We start from the raw sequence: 22,570 nt of genomic DNA, 5'->3' as shown, positions 1-22,570 counted from the left end.
TGCTACTTTTCTGTTTCAAATTCGAAAAAGCCAATGTGCGCATCACTACCGCCGGCGCATGACTACACGTTTTGCATAGTGACACTCATTACACAACCCGTCTGTGCTCTGGCAGTTTTGTTGTTGAGGACGGTGACGACGTAGCGTATTCTTTTACCTACCCTCTGCGACAGCTCTCTCAAAGGAAACCGTGCTTCTTTTTCTTCTTTTCGTTTTCTTTTACCCAACTCCAATGCATGCTTTGGTATTAGTATGAGTAGTACGGCGCGATGCGCCGATGCAGATATCTTGAGGCGAGGTGGGCCGAAATTTGATGGCAAGGGCTATCATGTATGATGCGATGCGATCACCATTGGAGCCAGCGGCAAGAGTCAGATTAGGAGTGCACATCACAGACAAAGAGGCAAGGAAAGGATATCAAGGGTAGACAGACAAGGAACTGTATTGATGCCCGGAAGCTCGAGCGCTACTTTGGGGATATATAAACAGGGCCGCATCTCGAGCGTGGAAGCAAAAGTCCTGTGGCAAGCATCAATGCGCAGTCTATTACAACATTCAAAAAACGCATCAAACATTCAAACGCGAAAAAATCAATTCAAAATCATCAATAAGAATGTGCTGGTTTACGGGACGGCGCGACGAGGTCTTCATCATCGAGCATGTTAAAACTGGCGCATTGGGCCTCTATGTCGAACTGGGCAAAAAGTCCCAAAAGAAGAGAAACTCCAAGTCATGTTTTATTTTTCCCGAGGGTGAAATCGACCGCAAAGGAACTCTCGAACAGTTTCCAGACTTCGTGTTTGCCAAGAATTCGGACGTGATCGGCACCATCCCGTCGTCCTGCTACCCCTATCAATCATGGATTACGCAGGGTAACACTGGGGAAAACAAGAAAACGGCAAGTAAAAGATGGCTCGTGAAGGTACTTTCCGAGGATGTCGAGACCCAAAGGTTCGACTGGAAGCAGTCCAAGGAGACGGTACTGGCTGGTTTTCAGGAAGACAAGGAAAATAAGGAAGTTAAGGAAGATGAGGAAGATGAGGAAGTGGGTTATGATCCCGTGGCATTTGCACTTGCGATCCACCATGGTACAGGTCATCCATTTGGAAAGAACCATATGACAGATTTTGGTAAATCGCGATCCTGAAAATTAAACAGCATCCTCTCATTTGGATTCTTGTTTTTTTTTTATTAAAAAAATATTCGCGGACACCGTTGGTATATAGTTCACTCGGCTTGCGCTTCGTTGATGTTACTGGAGGTTTGCTGTTCGACACGGAGTTTTCACACCTCAGAGAGCCGCCTCGCACGGTGTGCAGGATAACAATCAATCGTCTATGGGTTTTCAAATATGGAGTAGTTAGGGTATGTGAGTTTGAGGCGCCTCATAGCAACGTGTCAAAGATGTAATTTGAATATTACATCTCAGCTTATTTTACCATTCAATGCCAATCACTGGCGCTGGCCGCCCGCACTTCCATCATGATGCATGGTAAAAATGAGCATATTGTGTTTTTTTTGTTATTTTCTTTCACTTTTGTGGCTAAAACAACAATATGAATCATTGTTGTCTTGTCCTTTTACGTGGTGAATGCGGTTGCACAGCGCGGTACGCTGCTTTGACAGAGTGAGGCTGGCTGAGGTAGTGCGCAACCAGTCTCGCGAGACGAGGGGGGTGATTGTCATCGGAAGACGGCGGCAATTTGCAGGCCCGCATGATCAGTACATGTATCATTTTTTGCCTTGCATTGAATATGGCTGGGAGGAAGACAGCGACAGAAATAGAAAAGATTATTTAATAACCCTAACAACTCGAAACGGGAGTTAGATTAGACTAAGCGTGCCGGCTCAGCTGACACTGTGTGCTTGTGCTTTGTATTTGCGACACTTGTGCACCTCTGTGTTGTGTTTGTTTTGGGTCGAGATGCGATGGTGCTTTTACTCTCCTCTGCTTTCCCTTGGGGAGCAAGTCCAAGACGAGAGCCTGCATCCTTTTATGCTGGTCAGCGTTTCGTTGATGGTACCGATCATTCAACACAAAGACCGTGCGTATTGACTACTAGACGGAAGATTTGGGAACCATAATATAAACTGGAAAGGAAAAGAAAAACCGACACGAGACCTCTAGGCGCTCCATAACCGCCTCATACAAGTTTGGTGCACCGCCTGGGCTCCGTATTGAACTTTGTACAACAGTAATCGAAGGATCAACAAAGACCCACGGATAGAGTGACACAAGGTTGCAATCAAAACCGAGTGAGAATGGAAAAGAAGAAAAAGTGTGAATGTGCATCATTCAACTACCCGGTAAAAGGCAAGGCATCAGCTCGGATCTATCAGCAGGCCTCGTTACAACTTCCACACCACAACACGACACAGTACGGCACAGCACAGCACGGCACGGCACGGCACGGCACGGCACGGCACATCACAACCACAAACGACACCATACCCTTTTTTCTTGCAATGAACGAGCCAAACTCCAAACCCGAGGTCTCTAAAGGCTTTGGAGTCGACGACAAGCCTAAACATAGTGCGAAACGCAAGCCCGATGAGAAACACAGCGAAAAGCCCAAAGTCAAAAACGCGTTTGGACTCGGTACGGCGCCCAAGCAATATCTCGTTTTCAGAATCTCCAAGTCCGAGATTGGTGAGAAGAATCAGAAGCTGCACATCTGGATCGAGACGCCCGACAAAACTTGCGCAGGTTTTCTCGTCGAATTCAGGTTGAACAGCAAGGGGGCAGTGGAGTGCAACATGCGCGAAAAGGACCATGCTCTAGACACGAGGGGAGCGAAACGCCTGGGATACTTGAAACAATCCTTTATGAACGCCAACAAGGCCGACAAGGCCGACAAGGCCGACAAAGCCGACGAGGACGACGAGGACGACGAGGACGAAAAGCCATGGTGGGAACCCATACGCGCCTGGATCGACTGCAAGAAACCTCTCGGGGTTATTGTCGGGGATATCATGTCTGGTCTCAAGTCTCTGGACGCCTTCTCCTCATGCCGCCTCGAGAATCGGTGCGTCAGTTCATACAGAAGGAAACAGGAAGCGCGAAAGGAGAGAGCGCAGAAGGAGAAGGAAAAGGAGAGAGAAAAAGAGAGAGAAAAGGGGAGAGAAAAGGAGAGAGAAAAGGGGAGAGAAAAAGAGAGAGAAAAAGAGGGAGAAATGGAGAGAGAAGAAGAAAAGGTGAAGGCGAAGGAGATGTTGCAGAAGGAGAAAAAGCTGAAAGAGCGAAGAGAGAAGGAGAAGCAGGAAGAGAGAAAGAAGCAGGAAGAGAGAAAAAAGCAGGAAGAGAGGGAGAAGAAGGAGAAAGACAGAAGGAAGGACCAGAAGACTGACAAGAAGATCGAGAACCACGAGAACGAGAAGAAAGACTCCGCTATGGACGTTTCTAGTTGGCAAAGCGGTCCCCCAGCGCTAAACCAAGACAAGCCGCGCAAGAGGGGCAGAAGTTCAGAGAGAGACGGGCCATGCAAGAGAGAAAAAACTACAGAGACAGACATACCGTCGATGAGTGAAAAGACTTCGAAGACAGATAGGTCGTCGAAGAGTGACAGAGCTTCGGAGACAGACAGGTCGTCGAAAAGAGCCAAAGTTCCAGAGGTAGACCGGCCGTCGAAGAGAGATAGAACGCCGGAAAGAGACAGGCCATCTAAGAGAAACAAAATATAAACTGGAAATAGTACCATATTTAACATATATACAGCTTCTACTATTTGAATTTATACGAGTTAAGCCTTCTTGAATGGTGAAGAGTAATGGCATATTTGAGACTTGTGTGCCTTCGATTCGCTCTACCATGTCCATCTCCGCGTGCCGCGTTGTGTCACAAACAAGACACAGGTGAAAAAAGAAGCTTCTGGCAAGTAACTCTTGTAGAACGTCGAATCAACCTTGAAACAAAACAGAAGAGGTCCTCGTCCCGTTTCTTCACCCAGACTCAACCGAGATTTGTGTTGATGATTCTGCAGAGACGAATCCATGGACGATACGGACCTGCTGGAGTACCCAATGTTCCAGGCATTGTGGCGGACCAAACACAATAATGACGATGCTCTGGCCATCGAGTGGCCGGGCGCGCCGATCCTCCTGTTTCTCTACCGCTGCCGCTCCGCCGTTGAGTTTGAAGAGGTGCGAGAGCTGACCGTTCAGGAGACGGCCGCGGAGCACACCGTGGTGGTGGGGTGGTTCTTCCAGATGGACCGAGAGCAGGTCCAGCACATTTGCAAGAGCGAGAAGCCGCCCACGGACGCCGAGAGCGCCGCCGACTGGGCGCGCGGGGTGGCCGGGCTTCTCTTGGAGAAGCAGATTGTCTTTTGGAAGGGCGACAGCAAAAGAGAGCTCATCTCGTTTGGGGCGCTCGACGAAACAACCATCAGCGGCGAGCCCGCCGTCGTCGTCGGCGAGCACACCGTCGGCGAGCACACCGTCGGCGAGCACAACGCCGGCGAGCCGGGCCCCGCAAGCGAGACGGAATTCGATGGGGATGAGATCACTTACGAGTCCTGCTCTGACTTTGGCTCAGAGGACATGGAAATCGAGTGGTTTTAGTCTTCGCCGATAGAGCCATGTGTGCAGGTAACGGGTTGTTCTAGCCTTTACTGTACCTATCCTTGGAGTAAGATAAATCAAGAAGAAGAGAGTCAACCCTTGTCGGAGAGTCAATCGTGAGGTTATTCGCAGTCATGTCTTGGACAATTTGAAGAAAGAGAGCAGATAATAAGTAAGCAAGAAGAAAAGGTATTGCAGGTCACGACTTGTCTGAGCGATGATGCCCATCAGACTGAGCTACGTGACTCGAAGCCGGAAAGATACCAACTTACGGCGGCAAATTTGATAATCGAAGAAAACCTTTTCAAGAAAAATGTCAAGAAAGGGAGAATACCGAGCTCCAGGTCTGAGTAAACAAGAGAACCCACTGCAAATGCAAATCTACTTCGCAGTCGGCTCGCTTTTCTAGCTCCTGAAGCCCTGTGAAAGCTAGTTGATGATTTGCCAGCAGAGTACCATCGTCGATGAAGCATGTCTCTTGCTGCCTTGTACAGCCTCAATTCGTCCGCTCGACCGGTCTTCTTCCGACTTGTTAGCTTCGCTACGCTCTTTGATCTAGATTGCAAGATATAGCAATTACGCCTCCCGAAAGGCCATATGGCGCCAGATCTGAGCTGCCTCAGGTCTGATAACGTTGTGGTCGCAAAACTGGCATCTACCCTCGTGATGGGGGTTGTGACGCCATCTGGGGGATTGGGGTCAGCAAACGCCGAGTCTGCGAACTTGATATCGGGGACCCTCGCAAGAAACACGTAGACATCGGTGACTGCATCACACTGCAGCGCGCAATACTGCAGTTGCTTGTCCGATTTTCGGAAACGCGATATTTGTAGATTATTTTTGTCGTGTCTGGCAACCCGAGGATGATGTGAGCTTCAGTGTCTGGCATGCCGTCGCGAAGGCCAGCACCACATATTACCCGCGAGCTTCATTATGAGCTGTGTATTTTGTTGAGAGCAAAATTGCGCTTTTTCTTCGGGATACAAGCAAGCAAGGCAGGATTATCGCATGTCATTTTTTCGTGCTTCTAGTTTTGTATTCTCCCTGACCTGACATATGATGGCGGGCATGTCCCATTTGCAACCTATCCAGGATGCCATCTGGTCACATATTGCATTCCAACTCTGGCATAAATGCGCTTGATGTCAAGAAATTATGCCGCTCTGGCCGAGCCTGTGCGGCCCGTCATCCTCAAGTTGGATTCCCCCCATGAGTGGTAATTTGTACGTGAATGATGACACAGGTCTGCTGCGAGGGAGTGTCACAATTGTTTTCAAAACGGGCGTACTATATTGTGACTGGCTCATGAATGAAATGTGCGCTGAGTAACACGAACGTAGCCTGGATTGCGTACGATGATACGATCTCGCTGCCTGGTGGACATTTGTACACAAGAATGGTATAATGGCAAATAAGGGTCATCGGAAGCAGAAACTGAAGGTTGATAGAGTATGCAATGCTGATGAATCGGTGGCTCTGTGGTGTGACGTCCAATCACTATATTTGTAACGGCTGCAGGGGCAGGCAGTTCTGGCTGCTTCTTGGATTGAAAATGATTTCAGGGTAGCGAGGCATCCGTGAAAAGTCCTGGTATTTCTTATACTAGTTACAGCAAAAGCCATATATGTACCTTGACATACGATGGTGAAGCGAGTTGTATTTCGTCCAAACTTTACACGCTCCGGGTACGGCCAAGTTTGCTACCCTAGATCAAGTGATCTTCACTAGGCAAAGTTAGATCCTATTCCACCATGCCATTTCATTGTTATGAATACAAGACCACGCGCTGTGCAAGCTGTATACATAAAATAGAGGTCCTCAATACCACGCCAACTTGCAATGTTGACGCGACAAATGCGTCGAAAGCCGCCTGATATCGCGCGGCCGTGACTCACACAACAACAAAAGACTCACGAGTATTCCATTTAGAACATGGGCGATTTTGGATACTCATCGTAAAAGAAGAGGGCAAGCCAGGTAATCAGTTTCCAGGGCAGGTACAAGATGTCCTAGATAATAAAAACAAAGACTAGGAGCTATACGTGGGTAATTTATTCATTCTATAAAAGCATCGTGGAAGCAAGCCAGGTTACGAGAAAAGCAGCGGGGCTACATGTAAGATGACCCGATGCACTGAGCCAACAACATTGGTGAAGAAACGCAGGCAAAGTGCATGCGAAGGCCTTTTCTGCTTGGATGATTGATGGAACTAGAATTGTGGTATTTATCTGCATTAACTAGCTCCTATTTCCATACATTGCATTGTCACTTGCATCATAGCTTAGCGGGAGTAAACTTCCACCAACTAGCGCAACAAGCCCTTAGCGAGAAGAGTGGCAAGCTTGGCATGTGCCATGTCTTTAAAGTACTTGTTCTGCCACTGATCACGGGCCTCAGCAGTAACTCCCGTGTCGAGATATTCCTCGGACGGGTCGCGTTTCTTCTCTTCGTCGTCTGGAAACTTTCCCTTGACCTGAGCTTTCAGCCACCGCTTGTAAGCCTCGTCGTGCTTGTCCAGGTCGCTTGGCGAGAGGTCAATGATTTTGCGCACTTCCGAATTGGGGTCTTCGACCTGCTTGGTGTCGACTATGCCCCAGAGGTCCTTGTCCTCCAACTCATTCCTGAGCGGGTTGTCAACGTCGTCGCTCCACGCGCCGTACGTGATACCCGCGTAGGTCCACCTTTGGATCTTGGCCTTGGGCTCGTGGCGTGACAGGCAGAAAATGAATAGAAGGCTTATCTGTCGATCGTCGGGTTTGTCGAGTGTAGGATTCTTCTTCTTCATATACAGTTTGTAGTATGGCGAGTTCGAGCGAGAAGAGGAGGCCATCGTATCTTGTTTGGTTGATATGGCTACAGTTGAGTAATGGTGCCTGATATTTCACTTTTTAACATATACTGCGGGTAGAAAACCTGCTATTTAAATGTCTGTATATTGGGAATGTTTGTTATCGCCCTCATTACCGATTTATCGATCGCCACACGCGCCGTGTATCACGGACGCACCAGTTTCCCAGTACAACATCGTATACAATAGCTATTCACTTTATCCTTATTTATTTGTGCTTCCATAAGAGTTGATTCGTGCTACATTGAATGTTCCATTCAAAATCTCAGCACTGCGGCCTGATGAAAAGGTTTTAGATAGATTGAATATCAAATACTGTGCTTCTAGCAGCCTCCGTATTAGCGTTTATACGGCCAAGCATTATACAACGGATATACAGAAAACACACAGAAAACCCCTTCGTGTCAAGCCGTAAATAGAGAACATGATCGTGATTTGGACTGTGACATGCAATTCTTCAAAAGAGTCGCGATTGGCGGAACTGGAAATGCCACCATGACCTGGGAAGCTTTTTCTAGTAGTGTGGACAGTGAGCGACAATCCATTTTCGAGAAGAGCGGTAATCTCAGGATTCATCAACTGATGCCTGAATCTCTTCGAATGACTATCCCGTATCGCTACTCTAAGAAGAAAGGCTGCGCAAATAGAACAGGTGGTCTTCGTTATCAATTGCGCTCAGGATGGTAATGTTATTTTCTGTATCGGGCAGATCATTGTTGTTCTATATCCCGAAGAAGTAATCAAGGGGAAAACAAAGCTGGGCATTGTATAGCCCTTTAGCTTGAGCTCGCGTGTCTTTTGAGGTAGTGAGACTATGTGAGAGTTGATTATTGGCGAAACTTGTAAAAGAGGCAATTCTCACACAGATAGCCAGTGAGATGTGCGAGGTATCCAAAATGCAATGATGCCCGAAAATCATCTCCCGTTTCCTTGATAAAGCCAGATCTACTTTTCTACAGAGTTGCTATCAGTATCTTTACAGCGCTTTGGCAGCTCAAACATCGTGACGCTATGATGACAGTGTGGACGCAGACTATCGGAGAATTCAAGACCCTGTCTGCATTACGTTGGATAGCGAGCCAGCGACACACTTGCTACATGTAGTGACACCCCTTCGCAGCTAGCATACATGAGTCGAAGGAACACTGAGAAGTGCTGCATAGCACAAGCAGCACAAACCTGCGTCTCATGACTGGTAGACCAAGGCCGAATCAGTGCAGCGATGCGGTGCAACAGCCTGCTCGTCACAGCAGCGCCTCAACCGTGAAGCTTTATGCGAGAGATATGAAGCCGTGATGGCCAACGTTTTGGAATCGGTTGGAAGCCTTTTCCATAACTTCAACAACTCAGCTACAAAACGCGAAGACCTAAACCATAAACCACTTTGACGGATTATCAGTACAGCAATCATCAACCATGACTGAGTGCCAGGTCTACCAAGTGATCCTTTTCCGCAAAAGTGTCGTCATATTCGTGGAATACGAGCGCGGCGGCGGCGGCTCGATGTGCTCCTTTGTCGGAACGGGCGAGGAGCCGCGGTGCGTCGTTGAGGATGTGGATGCGAGCCCGTTCAAGCACCCGCAGTACGCCGGATGCAAGCTGCTCGGCACAATGAAAAAGGACAACGTCCAGGAGGCATGGGCCGCGTGCCGCGAGTACATTGCAAACGAGGAGAACAAGCACGAAGAGGTTACAGACTGGTGCGTCGCGGCGGCCGCGCTTCTCGAAACGCGCGGGCTGGTCGTCGCCGGGCAGTGGTGGGCGCTGCCGGAATGACGCGGCGCCTCTTGGCCACGGTCAAATACACGGACAGGCTGCGATTTCTTCATTGGGAAATCGTGGTTGGAGTGAAGACTTTTGGGCTGTTCGCTTCCCTTTTTGTCCTCTTTCTCTGTGTCTGGATTGTGGCAGGCAGACTCAACGGAGGGGGAGCTGGTTCAGATGACGGAGGTGTCAAGCATTATTGTAGAAGTAGACAGTAATGTTTTCATATAAATTGATGTGCCATTTCTTGGGCTGGGAGATTTGTGGAAAAAGTCTATATTGCATTACGCAGAGCCATCCTCCTAAGCAAGTACGATGATAGCATGGCCTCAATGCTAATCATCCTACGGAGTAGAGTAAGTACTACAAGCAAGCTTGCCCATCACAAAGCCGGGCACAAGGCTGGCGCGACGGAAGTCCACGAAGACGGACGATGCATACTGTAATCCAAGTGCAGAGATCAGTTGTTTGCTCAATCTAACTATTGATTTAAATCTCTTCAAATAGGGCGCCAACACTCCTGGTGCCATCTTCCTGGCCGGCCTTATTCCTTCTTGGCCGCGGTCCACCCACATCCTTTCTCCTCGATCTTCAAGGCACATCGCACAGAAACTTGCTGTAAGCTCTGTAGTCCCCTGGCAGATCCTTCCGGTGCTTCCTTCCCTTCGCTTTGCGCACCGCGCGCAGTCGGCTTGATGGCTGCAATAAAGCAGACGCCAGCCAAGTCAAGATTGAGAGTCTTTCGAGCTCTCAAGCTTTTTTGGGGCACTCATCGGCCCCTTTGCTTATCTCTGCTTCCAGCGAAAAGTCTTCCGTCTTTATCTTCATGAACTCTTCAAAGGCCGCATAGTAGTCAGCGGCGGCGCGTTTGCGATCCTCAGCGCTATCGGGTTTTTCGGCCACGGCCTGTGAGCTCTCTGCACGCTTCGATTCTTGAGGAGCCTCGCTTTTTTTATCTGTAGTCGGTGCCATAGCAAAAATGCCTTCGTCTTGAGTTGTGTGAGGACTCTTTTGTTGTGTTTGAAGTGGTGGGCTGATGTAGCGCAAGCGAGTTGTTGTTGGTGAGTATGCAGAGTCGAGGTGTCGATATGATGTCCGGATCGCTGACTATTTATACATGCCTCTTACACGATCCTTGTCGTTGTGATTGAATAATGTGTTGCCACGCTCTTTCGAAATTTGAGGCAAGGGTTACTGTGCTTCGGCTCAACAATAAGACGTTTCTTTCAAGGACTGCATTTGGTTGGCGGTTATGTCTGAAACCACCTGACCCGATTCCGAGCTCTTTTTCAAGTTTTCCAACAAAGAAAATGTGACAAACATTCGACTGAATCACAGTTTCATACAGTATGAAATGTAATCGGGATTTTCCTCTATCGATGTGAAACAGTCGGCGTGACAATTTTGAACCAGCCTACGCTTTGATGACTGCCATAGTCATAATGACCGTGTAAACACCTGAATCATCTCAACGCTTTCTATCACGAAGAACTTTAATATATCTCGTTTCACTGGCTCTCTGAATTGCCATATGGTCGCAGGCTGCGGTCCACAAAGCTGTCTATTACGCGTAATGTACTACCGATGCTAGATAACACTTTCGATCTCCTCAAGGCATTGATTCACTCTTTAGAGCTCTCAGTGCTAGCATGTCGGTTTCCGAGCAATTTTAGAAGCTCGCCGTACTCGGTTTTGTAATTCCGGGATAAGGATGTCGAGCAGAGCTGTAGTCTCTATTCGCGAGATACGACTTACGAGAGAACAGGTATGCTCGATGTATAAGTTCCAGCAAAACTCTTTACGAAACCGTCACTGATAAGAGGTTCTTTTTTTGCAACCTCAGGCTCTGATTATGTATCCTACACTAGCATTGAACATAGCTACTGCCAATACGACCATTCGATATCGGCAAAGTCCAAATCCAGAAGCTCAGAGAACGTCTTTTGCGCATCGGGTACGTTGGCAGTATGCTCGCTAATTTGAGATTCTGGCAGAACGCCATCTGTCACCTTGGCCTGCCACACTATAGTCTCGAGCTCCGTGATAAATCCCGGCCGTTGTATGCCGTCAACCACAACATTGCTCGCACATGCCTTCCAAGCAGCGAGGACCAATTCCGCCGCCCGCAACCGCCTCTTGTCCAAGGAAAAGTCTTTGAGAAACGAAGCTGCTCCATATAGTTCGCTCAACAGCATCCACGAGGCTTTGATCCGACTTACATCAGTCAAGCGCGGTAAGTCAACCAACAGAGTAATCACTATATCTAGTCAATCCCCAACACGTTTGATATCCGAGCATCAAAGGTCGTCAACTTACAAGCATGCCACATGATGCTTACCTCACCCATCCAGTGAAACGGCTTCAGCGACGGCTGCGTTAAAGTGGTGATTGTATAGCCCAGTACCTTCATGCAGAGGTCAAGATATTTATTATGGGTTGCAGTTTCCATATCCTCCGACAACATTCTTGTTTCGTGCATCCGTCGCAGACGCAGAGCACAGAGCACAGCCCGCGCAGAGATTTGCAGTAGCGTATCAATTGGCGTGCTAGGGTCGCAATATTGTAAAAATTGGGTTTGGAGGCCCTTTTCAAGCTTGCTGATGAACGTATCCGTCATGGGTCCGAGGAGTGATCGCTCTACAGTACCTTGCTGATGCAAAAGGCGGAAGCTCCGCTGCTGAAACATGATCCAGCAAGTAAATAACGTATATGAAAATGCCGTCATGCCCGGCTTTTCTTCTAACATGGTGTGGTCTGGTGAAAGCTCGTCGTCTTCGACATTGAGAGGGAGCTTGCTATCCCAATCACATGTAAATGTAAGAGGGGTGCTTCCGTTTTTGACAGCCATGATGAGATCAATGTGTTGAATCTGCCACCACAAACGCCGGCGCTCCTCGGTTTCAATGGCCCCGAGGCGAAGCAGTTCACCATCCCGGTGGACGCCCAGTAGCTCTGCACTTCGACAAACAAGACCCATCAGCGACCATAGGCTCTGACTCGAGACCATGTCGACACTCGCTTTCTGCAGGGAACACGTCAGATAGTACCACCTCATATCCTGCTTATAATGCAAGCTTACCACATAAAGACAAAGTGCTTTGAGAGAGTCAAGGTCGTTGATTGCCAGAATGTTGACATGAAGTAGGGCCTGCTCGCAATGGTGGCGGTATGAAGCCAGCATGTTAGTCTTGGAAATACCAAACTCGGCGAGACACTCATCCTTGGCCAAGCTAACGACTGCAAAGTAGCAAGAAGCCGCAGACAGAGCGCGCTCCCCGCTTGTGAGCTCTTTATATAGGTCAGGATCAGTCACTGCTGATTGCAACCTTTCCAGCGTCCACGGAAAAGATAATTTTGTGGTGGGGTCGACGCGCTCCCGAAACAGCGTCCAGAGCTTGGCAGCCTCTGGTGTTGCTTGAGAAAATTCGGCTCTTGTGTTTGTGTTTAACATCTGTAAACTTATTGGCGATCCTGCGAATGCGTGCGGCAGGCCTCTTGCTGGCCGGTGCACAGTCGCCTCTGGTCCAAGCTGAGGGATAACATCACGGCGGCCGCGGGTGACATTCACCCAAGATTGCCATCCTTGCCTGGAGCATATGAGTGTTGTGCTATCGGCGTATCAGGCTTAGAGACGGATGATAGTAATACATACGACTCCAAATATATAGACCGGTCGATGTCTTGCTCGACGGATGACCCGTTGCCGACCTGGCTACCAGTTGATGTCTCGCTACTGGCACTGCCAGGTGTGCCAGGTGAGTCCTTGAGTAGATGTTCACCCCCGAGAGAGCGAATTGTTCGCTCTAGCTGTTTGATGCGCGACTCAGAAGATGGGCCTGGGTACACGCAGTGATCCTGTTTGCGGCGCTTGCAATTGGAGCAGCTGGGATCAGCGCGATCGCATTTGACTTTTCGCCTCGCGCACGGCTCACAAGCTTGATTCCTCATCATGCAGGGGCCAGCGACGTCATTACCCGAATGGCAAAATCTCGATTCACCCTGTCGTTTTTGCCAGAGTGCTGCAATGGTGATGAGGCGGAAGCTGGTTCGGGGGCCGCCCGAGCATAAATATTGCGGATAGGGCTGAGCGGCTCGGGCTCGGGACCGAACCCGAGGGTAAGACTGTGAAGCTACACAATAGATTGCCGTCATCGACTTACACACCGAGGGGATATAAAAGAAGCAGATTTCAATAGATCAAGTCATTGCATGAAGTATTTCAACTCATTCCATTTCACTTTTTTTCTCCCGCCATAACCCTTGCGCTGCAAAAATGCAGAGTAGAGACGAGCCAGTGAGCCGTCGCCTATCCGACGGCGAGCAGCACTGTAATAGCAACGAGGGCAAAGCCATCAATCAAAGCCTTGGAAGTGAAACGAGCGAGTCCAACCCCGAAGAAAAGCCTCACCTGTCCAAAAAGAGGCTCCTGTTAACTATGGTGGCTCTTTATCTGGTCTTCTTCCTAGTTGCGCTGGTGAGCTTGGAGCGCTCTGTGATGGTATAGTCACCGTCCACTAATTGTACACTACGGAGTAGGACCGAACCATTATCGGTACTGCGATTCCGTCCATCTCGTCCGAGTTCAACAGCTTTGGTGATATTGCATGGTACGAGTCGGCCTTCCTCCTGCCCCTTTGCGTGCTTCAACTTTCCTTTGGCCTGGTTCTCAAGTACTATTCGACCAAATACGTCATCTTCATATTCACAGCAATCTTCGAGGTTGGCTCCATTGTATGTGCCGCCGCACCAACATCGAGCGCTCTGATCGCGGGCCGGGCAATCACAGGCATCGGTGCCGCAGCCATTGCGCCTGGTGTTTATCTCATGATCACCCTGATTGTGCCTTTGCAGGACCGTCCCAAGTACCTCGGATCTCTTGGCTCAGCGTTCGGCATATCGTCTATTCTAGGTCCGATTCTGGGGGGCTATCTCACGTCCGTTACGTGGAGGTGGTGCTTTTGGATCAACCTGCCTCTTGGCTGCACTGCATTGGTGCTCTTGTGGGCGCTTGCGCCAAACCTCCCGCCGCCGGCGCAGCGAGCCAAGACTTGGAGGCAAAAAGCCTGGCAGCTCGATCCGATTGGGTTTCTGCTTATTGGGCCCTCCATCAGCTGTCTTCTCTTTGCGCTTGAACTTGGTGGGAAGGACCAGAACTGGAGCGCCGGTCACACCATCGCCTTATTCGTGGTGTTTGGCGCGTTGCTGTTGGCATTCGTCGCATATCAGCTTTGGAAGGGAAATGAATCGACGCTTCCCCCCAAGATCATCGGGCAGCGCACTGTGCTGGTCGCGTGCGTTATTAGCTTCTGCGTCGGCTCCGCCATTGTCATCTACGCCTTCTATCTGCCGATTTGGTTCCAGGTCGTGCAGGGCAAGTCGCCACAGAACTCTGGGTTATCTCTCTTACCGCTGCTGTTGAGTAATGTGATTTCTGTCGTTGCTGGTGGAATTCTGGTCAGTAAACTGGGGTATTTCACGCCTTTTGCTATTGCAGGCAGCGCGGTACTTGTCGCGGGCTCTGCTCTGAACACGACCTGGACGGCCGATATCAGCACGGCAAAGTGGATAGGTTACCAGGTGAGAGCATCATTGCAGAGCATTAAAAGAATATTCCTGAAACTAAGATAGATGACAGATAATTACGGGTGCGGGCCTGGGAATGTGCCTCCAGCAGCCCGCCATTGCTATTCAAGCAGTCCTGAGAGAAGACGAAATCTCCATTGGCACTTCGGCACTAAATTTTGCCGTCTTCCTCGGAGGTAGCACGCTTGTGACAGTCTCGCAAACTCTTTTCGAGCATCAGCTGGTGAAAAAGCTAGTCAAGATCGTGCCTGACCTAGACCCAACCAAGCTGACGGGAAATGGAGCGACAAGCCTGAAGGATCTCGTTCCAGCAGCGCAGCAAAACGAAGCGCTTAGAGCCTACAATGACTCTATGCGTGTGATATGGTACCTTGTGCTAGCGGTAGCAGTGGTCGCCTGTTGCGCTTCATTCGGGCTTGAGTGGAAGAGCGTCAAGAACAAGCCATCAGAAGCAACGAGCAATGCAGAAAGAACCGAAGACTACAGAAATATTCAGAAATAAGTTCGAACAGAAGCTCGACTTTGCAAGCCCTGCATATATAGCTCAGGGCTGACGTGCCCAGACGTTTTCGCAGTCACATGCAGGGCAGTCTGAGCTAGTGATCTAGTCCTCGATGACATCGAATATCTTATTGGAGCCTTGTATTTAGCAGGTGAGCCAACGATTTGGTAACGTTCCTGTGCCGACATTGATGCTGGAACCTTGGGGCTTCGTGTTTCGACGACTGAAGCCTTTCCACCTGGCCATGACAAGAGAAAGTGGCTTGCCAAATTGATAGTACTTTACCTAATGCAGACTAGCTACCATAGATCCAACCCACCAAGAAGTGAACTGGCAAGTTTCAGCGAGGCCTGTGGGGCTGCAATGGATGATTCGGATCACCAGCGTATTTTGTCAATATATCTTCATCCAGTCTTAAGCTTCCCTTTATTACTAATTCATTGGAACATTACAAATACATACATCTCTGCTGAGATCGACATGGACGTGATGTATGGCATTCTACGGTGTCAGTTTACTTGCAAACGATTTGCTCCTCGGTCAGGTATAAATGCAGACCCGCCACTTACAATATAGCAACTCGATACCACACCATTCAAACAGCAACAATCAGTGCGCCCAATAATTTCCATATAATACTTCATCATGGCTACTTATCTAATCACCGGTGTTAGCCGCGGCCTTGGAGTATGTCTGCTGTCGATCACACTTGTTCCTCGATATTTTTACCTAACAGGCAACAGTTCGAATTTCTGAAGCAGTTATCTGGTAACCCAAAAAATCTCATTGTCGGGCTCGTACGCGATGAGGCACAGACCATTGCCAAAATAGAAGCCGAACTGGAAAGCCCAAGCAATGTCCACATTTTCCAAGCAGATATTGCAGATTATGCGTCGCTCAAGGTAAGCTAGATATGCCCACCCGCTCGACCATGTGTTGCTGCTAAAATGAGTTCGAGAACTCCGTGGCCAAAATTGCCGACGTTACTGGTTCCAAGATAGATTATATCATTGCAAATGCTGCTTTCGTATCGAGTTGGTCCGGATACAAGGACATTGGCAGCCTGTAAGAAGAAATTGAAGCTAGCCCTTGTTCTCCCCAGGCTAACCCCTCTCACAGCGGTAGCGACCCGACTGGGCTCGAGAATGATCTCCGGCGCTCGTTCGATGTCAATGTCATAGGCAATATCCATCTGTTCAATTTATTCATGCCATTTGTTCTTAATGGTAGAGTAAAGAAGGTCGTTGCCCTCTCGACTGGCATGGCAGATCCCGATCTTGTCAATGACTATTCGATCAAGATTGGTGCGCCCTACGCGATCAGCAAAGCAGCCCTGAATCTTGCTGTTGCAAAGTTTAATTCTCGCTACAAACAAGACGGTGTGCTGTTTTTGAGTATATCTCCAGGGTTCGTCGAGACGGGCCAGACCAGAGATGGTAAGTGTCTCCAAGGTATGGCGCATACTCCAGGCGGAAATAGTCTAATAGGATGTAGCCAGCGAGGAACAAAAGCGCGAAACAGCCGCCATGGCCGACGCCTTTGCCAGATACGCACCGCACTTTACCGGTCCGGACACGCCGGAGGCTTCGGTGAAGAACGTTCTGCGCGTTATTTCTGCAGCAAGCATCGAGACAGGTCATGGTGGTGCATTCATATCTCATCTTGGAAGCAAACAGTGGCTGTAGAACGAGTTACAACTCGTCTTACACAAAGATCTGAGCTGATGAAGAGGCAGAATAACGTGGCATTCAACATGACTATGTATCTTTCATTAAACCATATCAACTGCAACAAATTACCCAAGTTTCTAGGCTGTCAATATGCGCATGCTGCCATGCAGAGGAGAACAGAGCGAACGTGGGCAGTTGTTGATTCAAATAAAAGTAGGAAGTATTCTGCAGGAGCTAATCAAAGAGTTCAGGATCTCCATGTATTCGACATCAGTAGCGGGGCAGTCCCTCCTGAGATCTTCTTGCACCCAGGCAGACCTTATCATACCTCTAATATAGGGTATTGCTTGAGTTGAAACTTTGAGTTCAGTTCTAGATAGTATCTCTACTATTATTTTTCTTTGTTTGTCTGTTCGTGCCTCACAGCCCAGCAAAAGTATAGGCAGAGGATACCGCAGAATATCGAGTTTGGTTAAGCAGCCAAAAGCTTCATCCAGTAGGCCGGCGACTTTCATCGATGCGCCATTCCTGGAGTCGCCTGTGAGTCTCCAGAGGTATAGCAAGACGGATAGCCAGAAGACAGTGATGGCGTTCTGGTCCTCGAGTGAACCTGGCTGTTGTTCGAGCAGAATGCGACGTGTTTCATGGAGCCTGGACTCGATGTTCAGTGCGTACTCGCTGTAGCCACTGGAAGAGCTGCGTAAGGAGGTTGTCGCCTCGGCTACGTCAATCACTTCTCTCAGTAAATCTAACAGAGCGATCGGGGGATTAGTCAACTCGGCAATGATCTAGAGCTTGAATTAGCTGATGAAAGAAACAGGGATTGGAGCTTGGCACACATGATCACGGGCACAAACAGAAGGCATGGCAGCGTGATATCCTAGATACTCTGCAAATGCAAACTCTGCGGTACCTCGGCGCCTCCAGTGACGCAAACCAAACCTGGCCATGACTTCGTAGTACTGTGCCCAGCCGACTAGGAGGTCAAAGTCCCCATTACGACCAGGCGCGTCGAGATTTTGTGTTTTAATGAGATGCTTGGCGCCACAAATGTACCACAGCCACTGATAGGATGTGTCGGAGTTCTTCTGCATCTAATGAGGAGAGTCGAGCGGGGGGGGGGTTTGTCAGTCAAAACGAGATAATGAACTGATTTGAGGTTTTACCTCGTATATGCACAGCAATAGACCACAGACAACATGCTGAGCCACAGCGATGCTAGTGATGTCACCCGTGACAGAGCTTGCAAGAGCATGTAGTGCCTCAATCTTGAGGCGGGAACTCTGCTCATTTGGTCCGTCACGATGTAAAGCCGCAAGCGCGAAAACACTCTGCAGCACCGCGGCTGCAGAACGGCCTCGGGCTGTCAGGGCCATTCTTAGCACGAGTGAGAGTATATCACTGGTATCGAGCCCAAGAACAATGAGAGTCCTGGAGGCCGTGACCTCGACTATCATGTCTAGCTTTAGCGGGCTGCCCAACTTGCCACGGCCGATATTGGTCAAATACTTACAATACCCAAGTAGATGTTTGAGTTGTGCGTTGAATTGATATGGCATCCAGCTTATAGTACGAAAAGATATCATCGGCATTGTACGGCTTTCATGTCTGTCATGATCCCAGCTTTTAACCAATGTTGGCTCTTGATGCTCCAAAAACAAGATAGCATTCGACATTGCAATGCCTTGCGTCTTTGCGGAGCGATCTGGCATGCCTTGTCGGTAGAATGTTTGCACATCGTCAGAGAACGTATTTACCCATACTTGATGAGAGGCCACTGGCGCAGTATTCTGGGGTCGTAGGGGGCGCGCCCTTAGACTCCTTTTAGGATTCTTGCCAGGCCAAGAGAGACGCAGGCCGTAGCCCATGCACACACGACCAGACCGAGAGCATCGTTGGCAGATTGGAAGACTGCGATCGCAAAGCACTTTTCGTTCTGGTGGTCACACTGTCAGATTGTTCTTCATCGTCCTGGGAGGTTCCGTTGCATCGGCACCAACCCTTGCAGGTTTGACATCCGCGGAGGTGCCCCATGGTTCGGCAGGTACAAGCAGAGGGGAGAGCTGGAATTCAATCCAATTTGGGCTACGAGTAGTTCTTTGTCAGGCTGTAGCGGCGTGTTGACATGTCCTGTTCTTGCTGCAGGCCAAGTACGGAAGGACCAAGTACCTCCGGGGGAGACGATTGGGATGACTAGTACGCTTAGTAGTGGTGAGCTACTTGGGGCTCCGGGAAGGCCGGACAAGGAGTGGCGTACTTGTATCTATCTTAGCACGCATTGCACGTGACTTTTATGATGAATCGACAGAGTAATCGACGTCGAACAAAATGTATTAACCTGTTTTCAACCAGTCCGCGTGCCGACGGTCGAAGAAAACATGGGTGGCATAGTACTGAGACAACAAAGTCGTTCAACATGAAGATAATAATGGTGTGTATTCATTCAACTATTATCACTGAATTTATGTAGTATTTTTTTATTTCCAGATAAAGCTCCGAGTAATTCCTCGCTCAACATTATGACGATTGCTACGAAATAGGGGATCTGGCACGTGGGTGATGGGTAACGTCTGAAGTATATCAGACCGTGTTAATACACAGCAATTGATGTGGATCCTACGAATTGCTCCGCGACAGCATGTATCAAGTAGTGAACCAGTGACGATCTTCCGCTGTCGTCAGACTCTACTCTGCTACCTACCAAAGATGGCTAGCCAGCCGAACTAGGTCCGGAAATGAGCAGGCAGTCAACCTTGAGGTCTCCGGCGATGATCCGAGGTCACGCACCAGCAAAGCGAGCAAGCAGGTATTCTGTGAGCTGCTTTCAAGATAACAAGGTAAAATGAGGTGCGGTATGCTCAAGCAGATAAATCTCCACGAAAAAGAGGCCCGTCACTATGGCCCCGATCACAGCGCGATAACTTCTCGCTTACAACGGTGGCTGTGTTCTGGAACGCGCCACGGCTCGCGCCACCTACCAAAATTGGGGCGCTAAAGTCATCGTACGACGAACTATGCAGCGAGGCCAGACGCCAACAGACAGACAATGCCGTGAGCCGCGAGAGTTGGCGAGCTCAGCCCGCGGCGAGGATCAGTTGCCAGCCACAAACTGTAACTGCCGACCAATGTGTGGCATAGGGGGGGCATGCCTGGTTCTCTGGTTCTCCAAGAATCTCCAACTCCACCTATTGCGGCTACTTCTACCAAATATCACAAAAGAGATATGATTTTGGAGTTGAGCGGGTCAGGCGGGTTAGGGGAATTAAGGGTGGAGGTAACAGCGTTAGTGTTAAATCTAGAGATTTGTCGAAGATTTTTTTTTCCTCCGACGGAAATAGCAGTTTCAGTTCATACTCTTCTGTATAATTGCAGGGGGGGCTATACCTGGTTGGGCCGGCAAATTGAGTGACATCTCGGTGGTTTGAGGTTGATACATGGACGAACCCCTCAAATCTGTAGCGTGCCTTTTTTTTTCTGGAGATGGGGGAGACTGAGAGAGGCAAGAGGCTAGTGAAGCATACCGTTGAGAAGCACGCAATCGTCTAGAGTGGTTTTGGTCTGCACTACGTTGCCTGGAGCATGGCTCGCCTAGAATCTGAAGAACTATACATGAGACGGACTGCTTTAACATCGGCGCTTAATATCCTAGCGCGAATTTACGTAACGATCACCATAGTTAACCGGAAATAGCAGGTAGATGAAAAGGGGACTACCAGCACGGTGATTTCTCCGATAAAGAAGTTGGTTCACTGGTCGATCATTGTGGCTGTCAAGCTAATTGCCGGCTTCGCCGACGTTCCGGCTCGAAGGTAATATCATTAGACAAGCTATAACGTTACTTGTGATGAAAATTCCAGTTCAGTCGCCAAATGAATGATATAAAGCGTGGCGGTGTTCCCTCGAATGCCACTGATATCTGCATCGCCAAATATCTTTTCTATACGAGCATCGATCGCGGCCAGCAATTCGTCCAAATTTCCTTCCTTCTGTTGCAATGCATTCCAAGCTTCTCTCTATTTTCGCAGGACTATCCGTCCTTTCGCTCGCGCAGGCGCGACCGGGAAGTGCGCTGGCTTCGCGTGATACCCCCAACTCGCTGTGGTGCGGCTACGTCAAGAATGCGGCCGTCAAGCAAGTCTCTGCCGTGTGGACCGTGCCGGACGTTTCCCTGCCGAGCCCGAACTCGCAGGGTGATTACGAAATCTTCCAATGGGTTGGAATTGACGGTGCTTCGCCGTCGAGCTGCGGCAACGTTTTGCTCCAAGGCGGCACCTCGCAGGTGGTACGTGACTCTGTGTCGCAGACAAGAACTTCTGTGCTCCTCTCCAGACTGCGGCTCGATAACGAGTACTGACAATTTATTTTTTCAAATCCAGTTCAACAATGGACGCTACGTGACGGACTTTTGGTACGAGTTTTACAACCCGAACCAGACGCCTTCTTTGCACGTCGCCTACCCGCCGCGTATGTTTACCCAAAGAACGACTGCGAAAAGACGAGATCAACTAACAGCAGCAAAGTCAAAATTGGAGACCAGGTTCGGGTGACCGTGACGGCGACATCGGCCAACGATGGAAACATGTATGTCAACTCGTTGCTTTGCAGTTTTGGAGACTCACACGACTAATCTTCACCCCCACCAGCTTCTTCGAAAACCTCACGACAGGTGTCTCGGACACTCAATACGTCCACTCGGACATGCCTCTCTGTTTCGAGCATGTAGAATGGGTCGCCGAGGCCCCGACCCAGCGACTCCCCAACTTTGCCACGTTTGACTTTACCCAGGTTTCGGCGGTCACGGGCGACGGCACTTCCATCAACGCCGCCGGCTCGGAGTTGTGGTACCTGAACGGCGCTGCTGCCAAATGCTCCGCATCCATGGGTAACGGTGGCTCTTCTATTCGCGTTTTCCAGCAGTAGGCCTTTTGGAGAATCTTTTTCAGTACGCTCTCATGCCCAGATCCGGGCAGCTGGACAAGAATACTCGGAACGTGGGGTTCAAAGGGGTAAGTAGCTAAAATTTAGATAGAACAGTATTTTCGCTCATTTAATTATATTTTTTTAAGTGCAATATCATGCTACGTGGACAGCAGTGCTAGCATTCAACAACTGCAATAGTCCTGCTCTCCTTGAGCTACAGGTATAATAGGCCGCCCGATGGAAATAGTGACAGCCCCGAATAATATACTTTGGTGAGGTAAAGTGTAAGAAATGGCTTACTGTATATTTTGGATGTAGATATTGTACCTTTAACTCCTGGACAGCTACCATCGGCCCCGGTGAGTCGGGTGCCGCGCTCTTGTGGCGACTGCGTAGTCGTCTCACAAAGCAGCACAGATGCCAAACAGCCCATGCAAATAAACTATTAAACCCCATAGAACAAAAACGCGAATGCATATTACATTGGCCAGTGTTACCCAACCGACCTGTTGAATGCTGACTCAGTGTTGGACCGAGTTCCGTAAGTCTTGATTAGCTATAGGTTAGGTATTACTCGAGGGACATCAAAGGTTCTACCGCGGCTGAATCCCCTTGCTGGACCCATTCATCATTCCTCATTAGTAGGCTGACCACTCCGTACTCGGCCGAGATTGGGGTCTTGGAAAAGGCAATATTTTACGGGGTACCGTGACCGGCGATACG

At 49.2% G+C, this 22,570-nt stretch overlaps 10 protein-coding genes across 10 annotated transcripts; 6 read left to right on the top strand and 4 right to left on the bottom strand.

Annotated features, from left to right (window-relative positions):
• Window positions 1-613: 613 nt before the first annotated feature.
• Window positions 614-1,147, top strand: V2A60_009816 (uncharacterized protein; the record flags this gene model as incomplete). Its single annotated transcript, XM_083261080.1, has 1 exon — window positions 614-1,147. One exon carries the CDS (start codon window positions 614-616, stop codon window positions 1,145-1,147), a length of 534 nt encoding a protein of 177 aa, XP_083117206.1.
• Window positions 1,148-2,466: 1,319 nt separating this feature from the next.
• On the top strand, window positions 2,467-4,560 carry V2A60_009815 (uncharacterized protein; the record flags this gene model as incomplete). Its single annotated transcript, XM_083261079.1, has 2 exons — window positions 2,467-3,026; window positions 3,981-4,560. 2 exons carry the CDS (start codon window positions 2,467-2,469, stop codon window positions 4,558-4,560), a joined length of 1,140 nt encoding a protein of 379 aa, XP_083117205.1.
• Window positions 4,561-6,865: 2,305 nt separating this feature from the next.
• V2A60_009814 (uncharacterized protein) lies at window positions 6,866-7,390 on the bottom strand (the record flags this gene model as incomplete). The annotated part of the gene is made up of 1 exon (XM_083261078.1): window positions 6,866-7,390. The coding sequence occupies one exon, from the start codon at window positions 7,388-7,390 to the stop codon at window positions 6,866-6,868; it is 525 nt and encodes a 174-aa protein (XP_083117204.1).
• Window positions 7,391-8,824: 1,434 nt separating this feature from the next.
• Window positions 8,825-9,184, top strand: V2A60_009813 (uncharacterized protein; the record flags this gene model as incomplete). Its single annotated transcript, XM_083261077.1, has 1 exon — window positions 8,825-9,184. One exon carries the CDS (start codon window positions 8,825-8,827, stop codon window positions 9,182-9,184), a length of 360 nt encoding a protein of 119 aa, XP_083117203.1.
• Window positions 9,185-9,922: 738 nt separating this feature from the next.
• V2A60_009812 (uncharacterized protein) lies at window positions 9,923-10,144 on the bottom strand (the record flags this gene model as incomplete). Its single annotated transcript, XM_083261076.1, has 1 exon — window positions 9,923-10,144. One exon carries the CDS (start codon window positions 10,142-10,144, stop codon window positions 9,923-9,925), a length of 222 nt encoding a protein of 73 aa, XP_083117202.1.
• A 908-nt stretch (window positions 10,145-11,052) lies between these two features.
• V2A60_009811 (fungal specific transcription factor domain-containing protein) lies at window positions 11,053-12,623 on the bottom strand (the record flags this gene model as incomplete). The annotated part of the gene is made up of 3 exons (XM_083261075.1): window positions 11,053-11,429; window positions 11,489-12,194; window positions 12,252-12,623. The coding sequence occupies 3 exons, from the start codon at window positions 12,621-12,623 to the stop codon at window positions 11,053-11,055; spliced, it is 1,455 nt and encodes a 484-aa protein (XP_083117201.1).
• Window positions 12,624-13,445: 822 nt separating this feature from the next.
• Window positions 13,446-15,257, top strand: V2A60_009810 (major facilitator superfamily domain-containing protein; the record flags this gene model as incomplete). Its single annotated transcript, XM_083261074.1, has 3 exons — window positions 13,446-13,646; window positions 13,709-14,749; window positions 14,808-15,257. The coding sequence occupies 3 exons, from the start codon at window positions 13,446-13,448 to the stop codon at window positions 15,255-15,257; spliced, it is 1,692 nt and encodes a 563-aa protein (XP_083117200.1).
• Window positions 15,258-15,902: 645 nt separating this feature from the next.
• Window positions 15,903-16,942, top strand: V2A60_009809 (uncharacterized protein; the record flags this gene model as incomplete). Its single annotated transcript, XM_083261073.1, has 5 exons — window positions 15,903-15,944; window positions 16,001-16,159; window positions 16,216-16,322; window positions 16,377-16,693; window positions 16,752-16,942. 5 exons carry the CDS (start codon window positions 15,903-15,905, stop codon window positions 16,940-16,942), a joined length of 816 nt encoding a protein of 271 aa, XP_083117199.1.
• Window positions 16,943-17,416: 474 nt separating this feature from the next.
• V2A60_009808 (uncharacterized protein) lies at window positions 17,417-18,384 on the bottom strand (the record flags this gene model as incomplete). The annotated part of the gene is made up of 4 exons (XM_083261072.1): window positions 17,417-17,455; window positions 17,509-17,715; window positions 17,785-18,021; window positions 18,094-18,384. The coding sequence occupies 4 exons, from the start codon at window positions 18,382-18,384 to the stop codon at window positions 17,417-17,419; spliced, it is 774 nt and encodes a 257-aa protein (XP_083117198.1).
• Window positions 18,385-20,921: 2,537 nt separating this feature from the next.
• On the top strand, window positions 20,922-21,847 carry V2A60_009807 (uncharacterized protein; the record flags this gene model as incomplete). The annotated part of the gene is made up of 4 exons (XM_083261071.1): window positions 20,922-21,209; window positions 21,304-21,391; window positions 21,448-21,508; window positions 21,571-21,847. The coding sequence occupies 4 exons, from the start codon at window positions 20,922-20,924 to the stop codon at window positions 21,845-21,847; spliced, it is 714 nt and encodes a 237-aa protein (XP_083117197.1).
• Between the last annotated feature and the right edge of the window lie 723 nt (window positions 21,848-22,570).

Source organism: Cordyceps javanica, chromosome 7, assembly GCF_051103115.1.
Source record: "Cordyceps javanica chromosome 7, complete sequence".
NCBI classification, from domain to species: Eukaryota; Fungi; Ascomycota; class Sordariomycetes; order Hypocreales; family Cordycipitaceae; genus Cordyceps; species Cordyceps javanica.
Note: the sequence above shows the minus strand (reverse complement) of the source record. Positions and strands in the feature narration are given on the sequence as shown.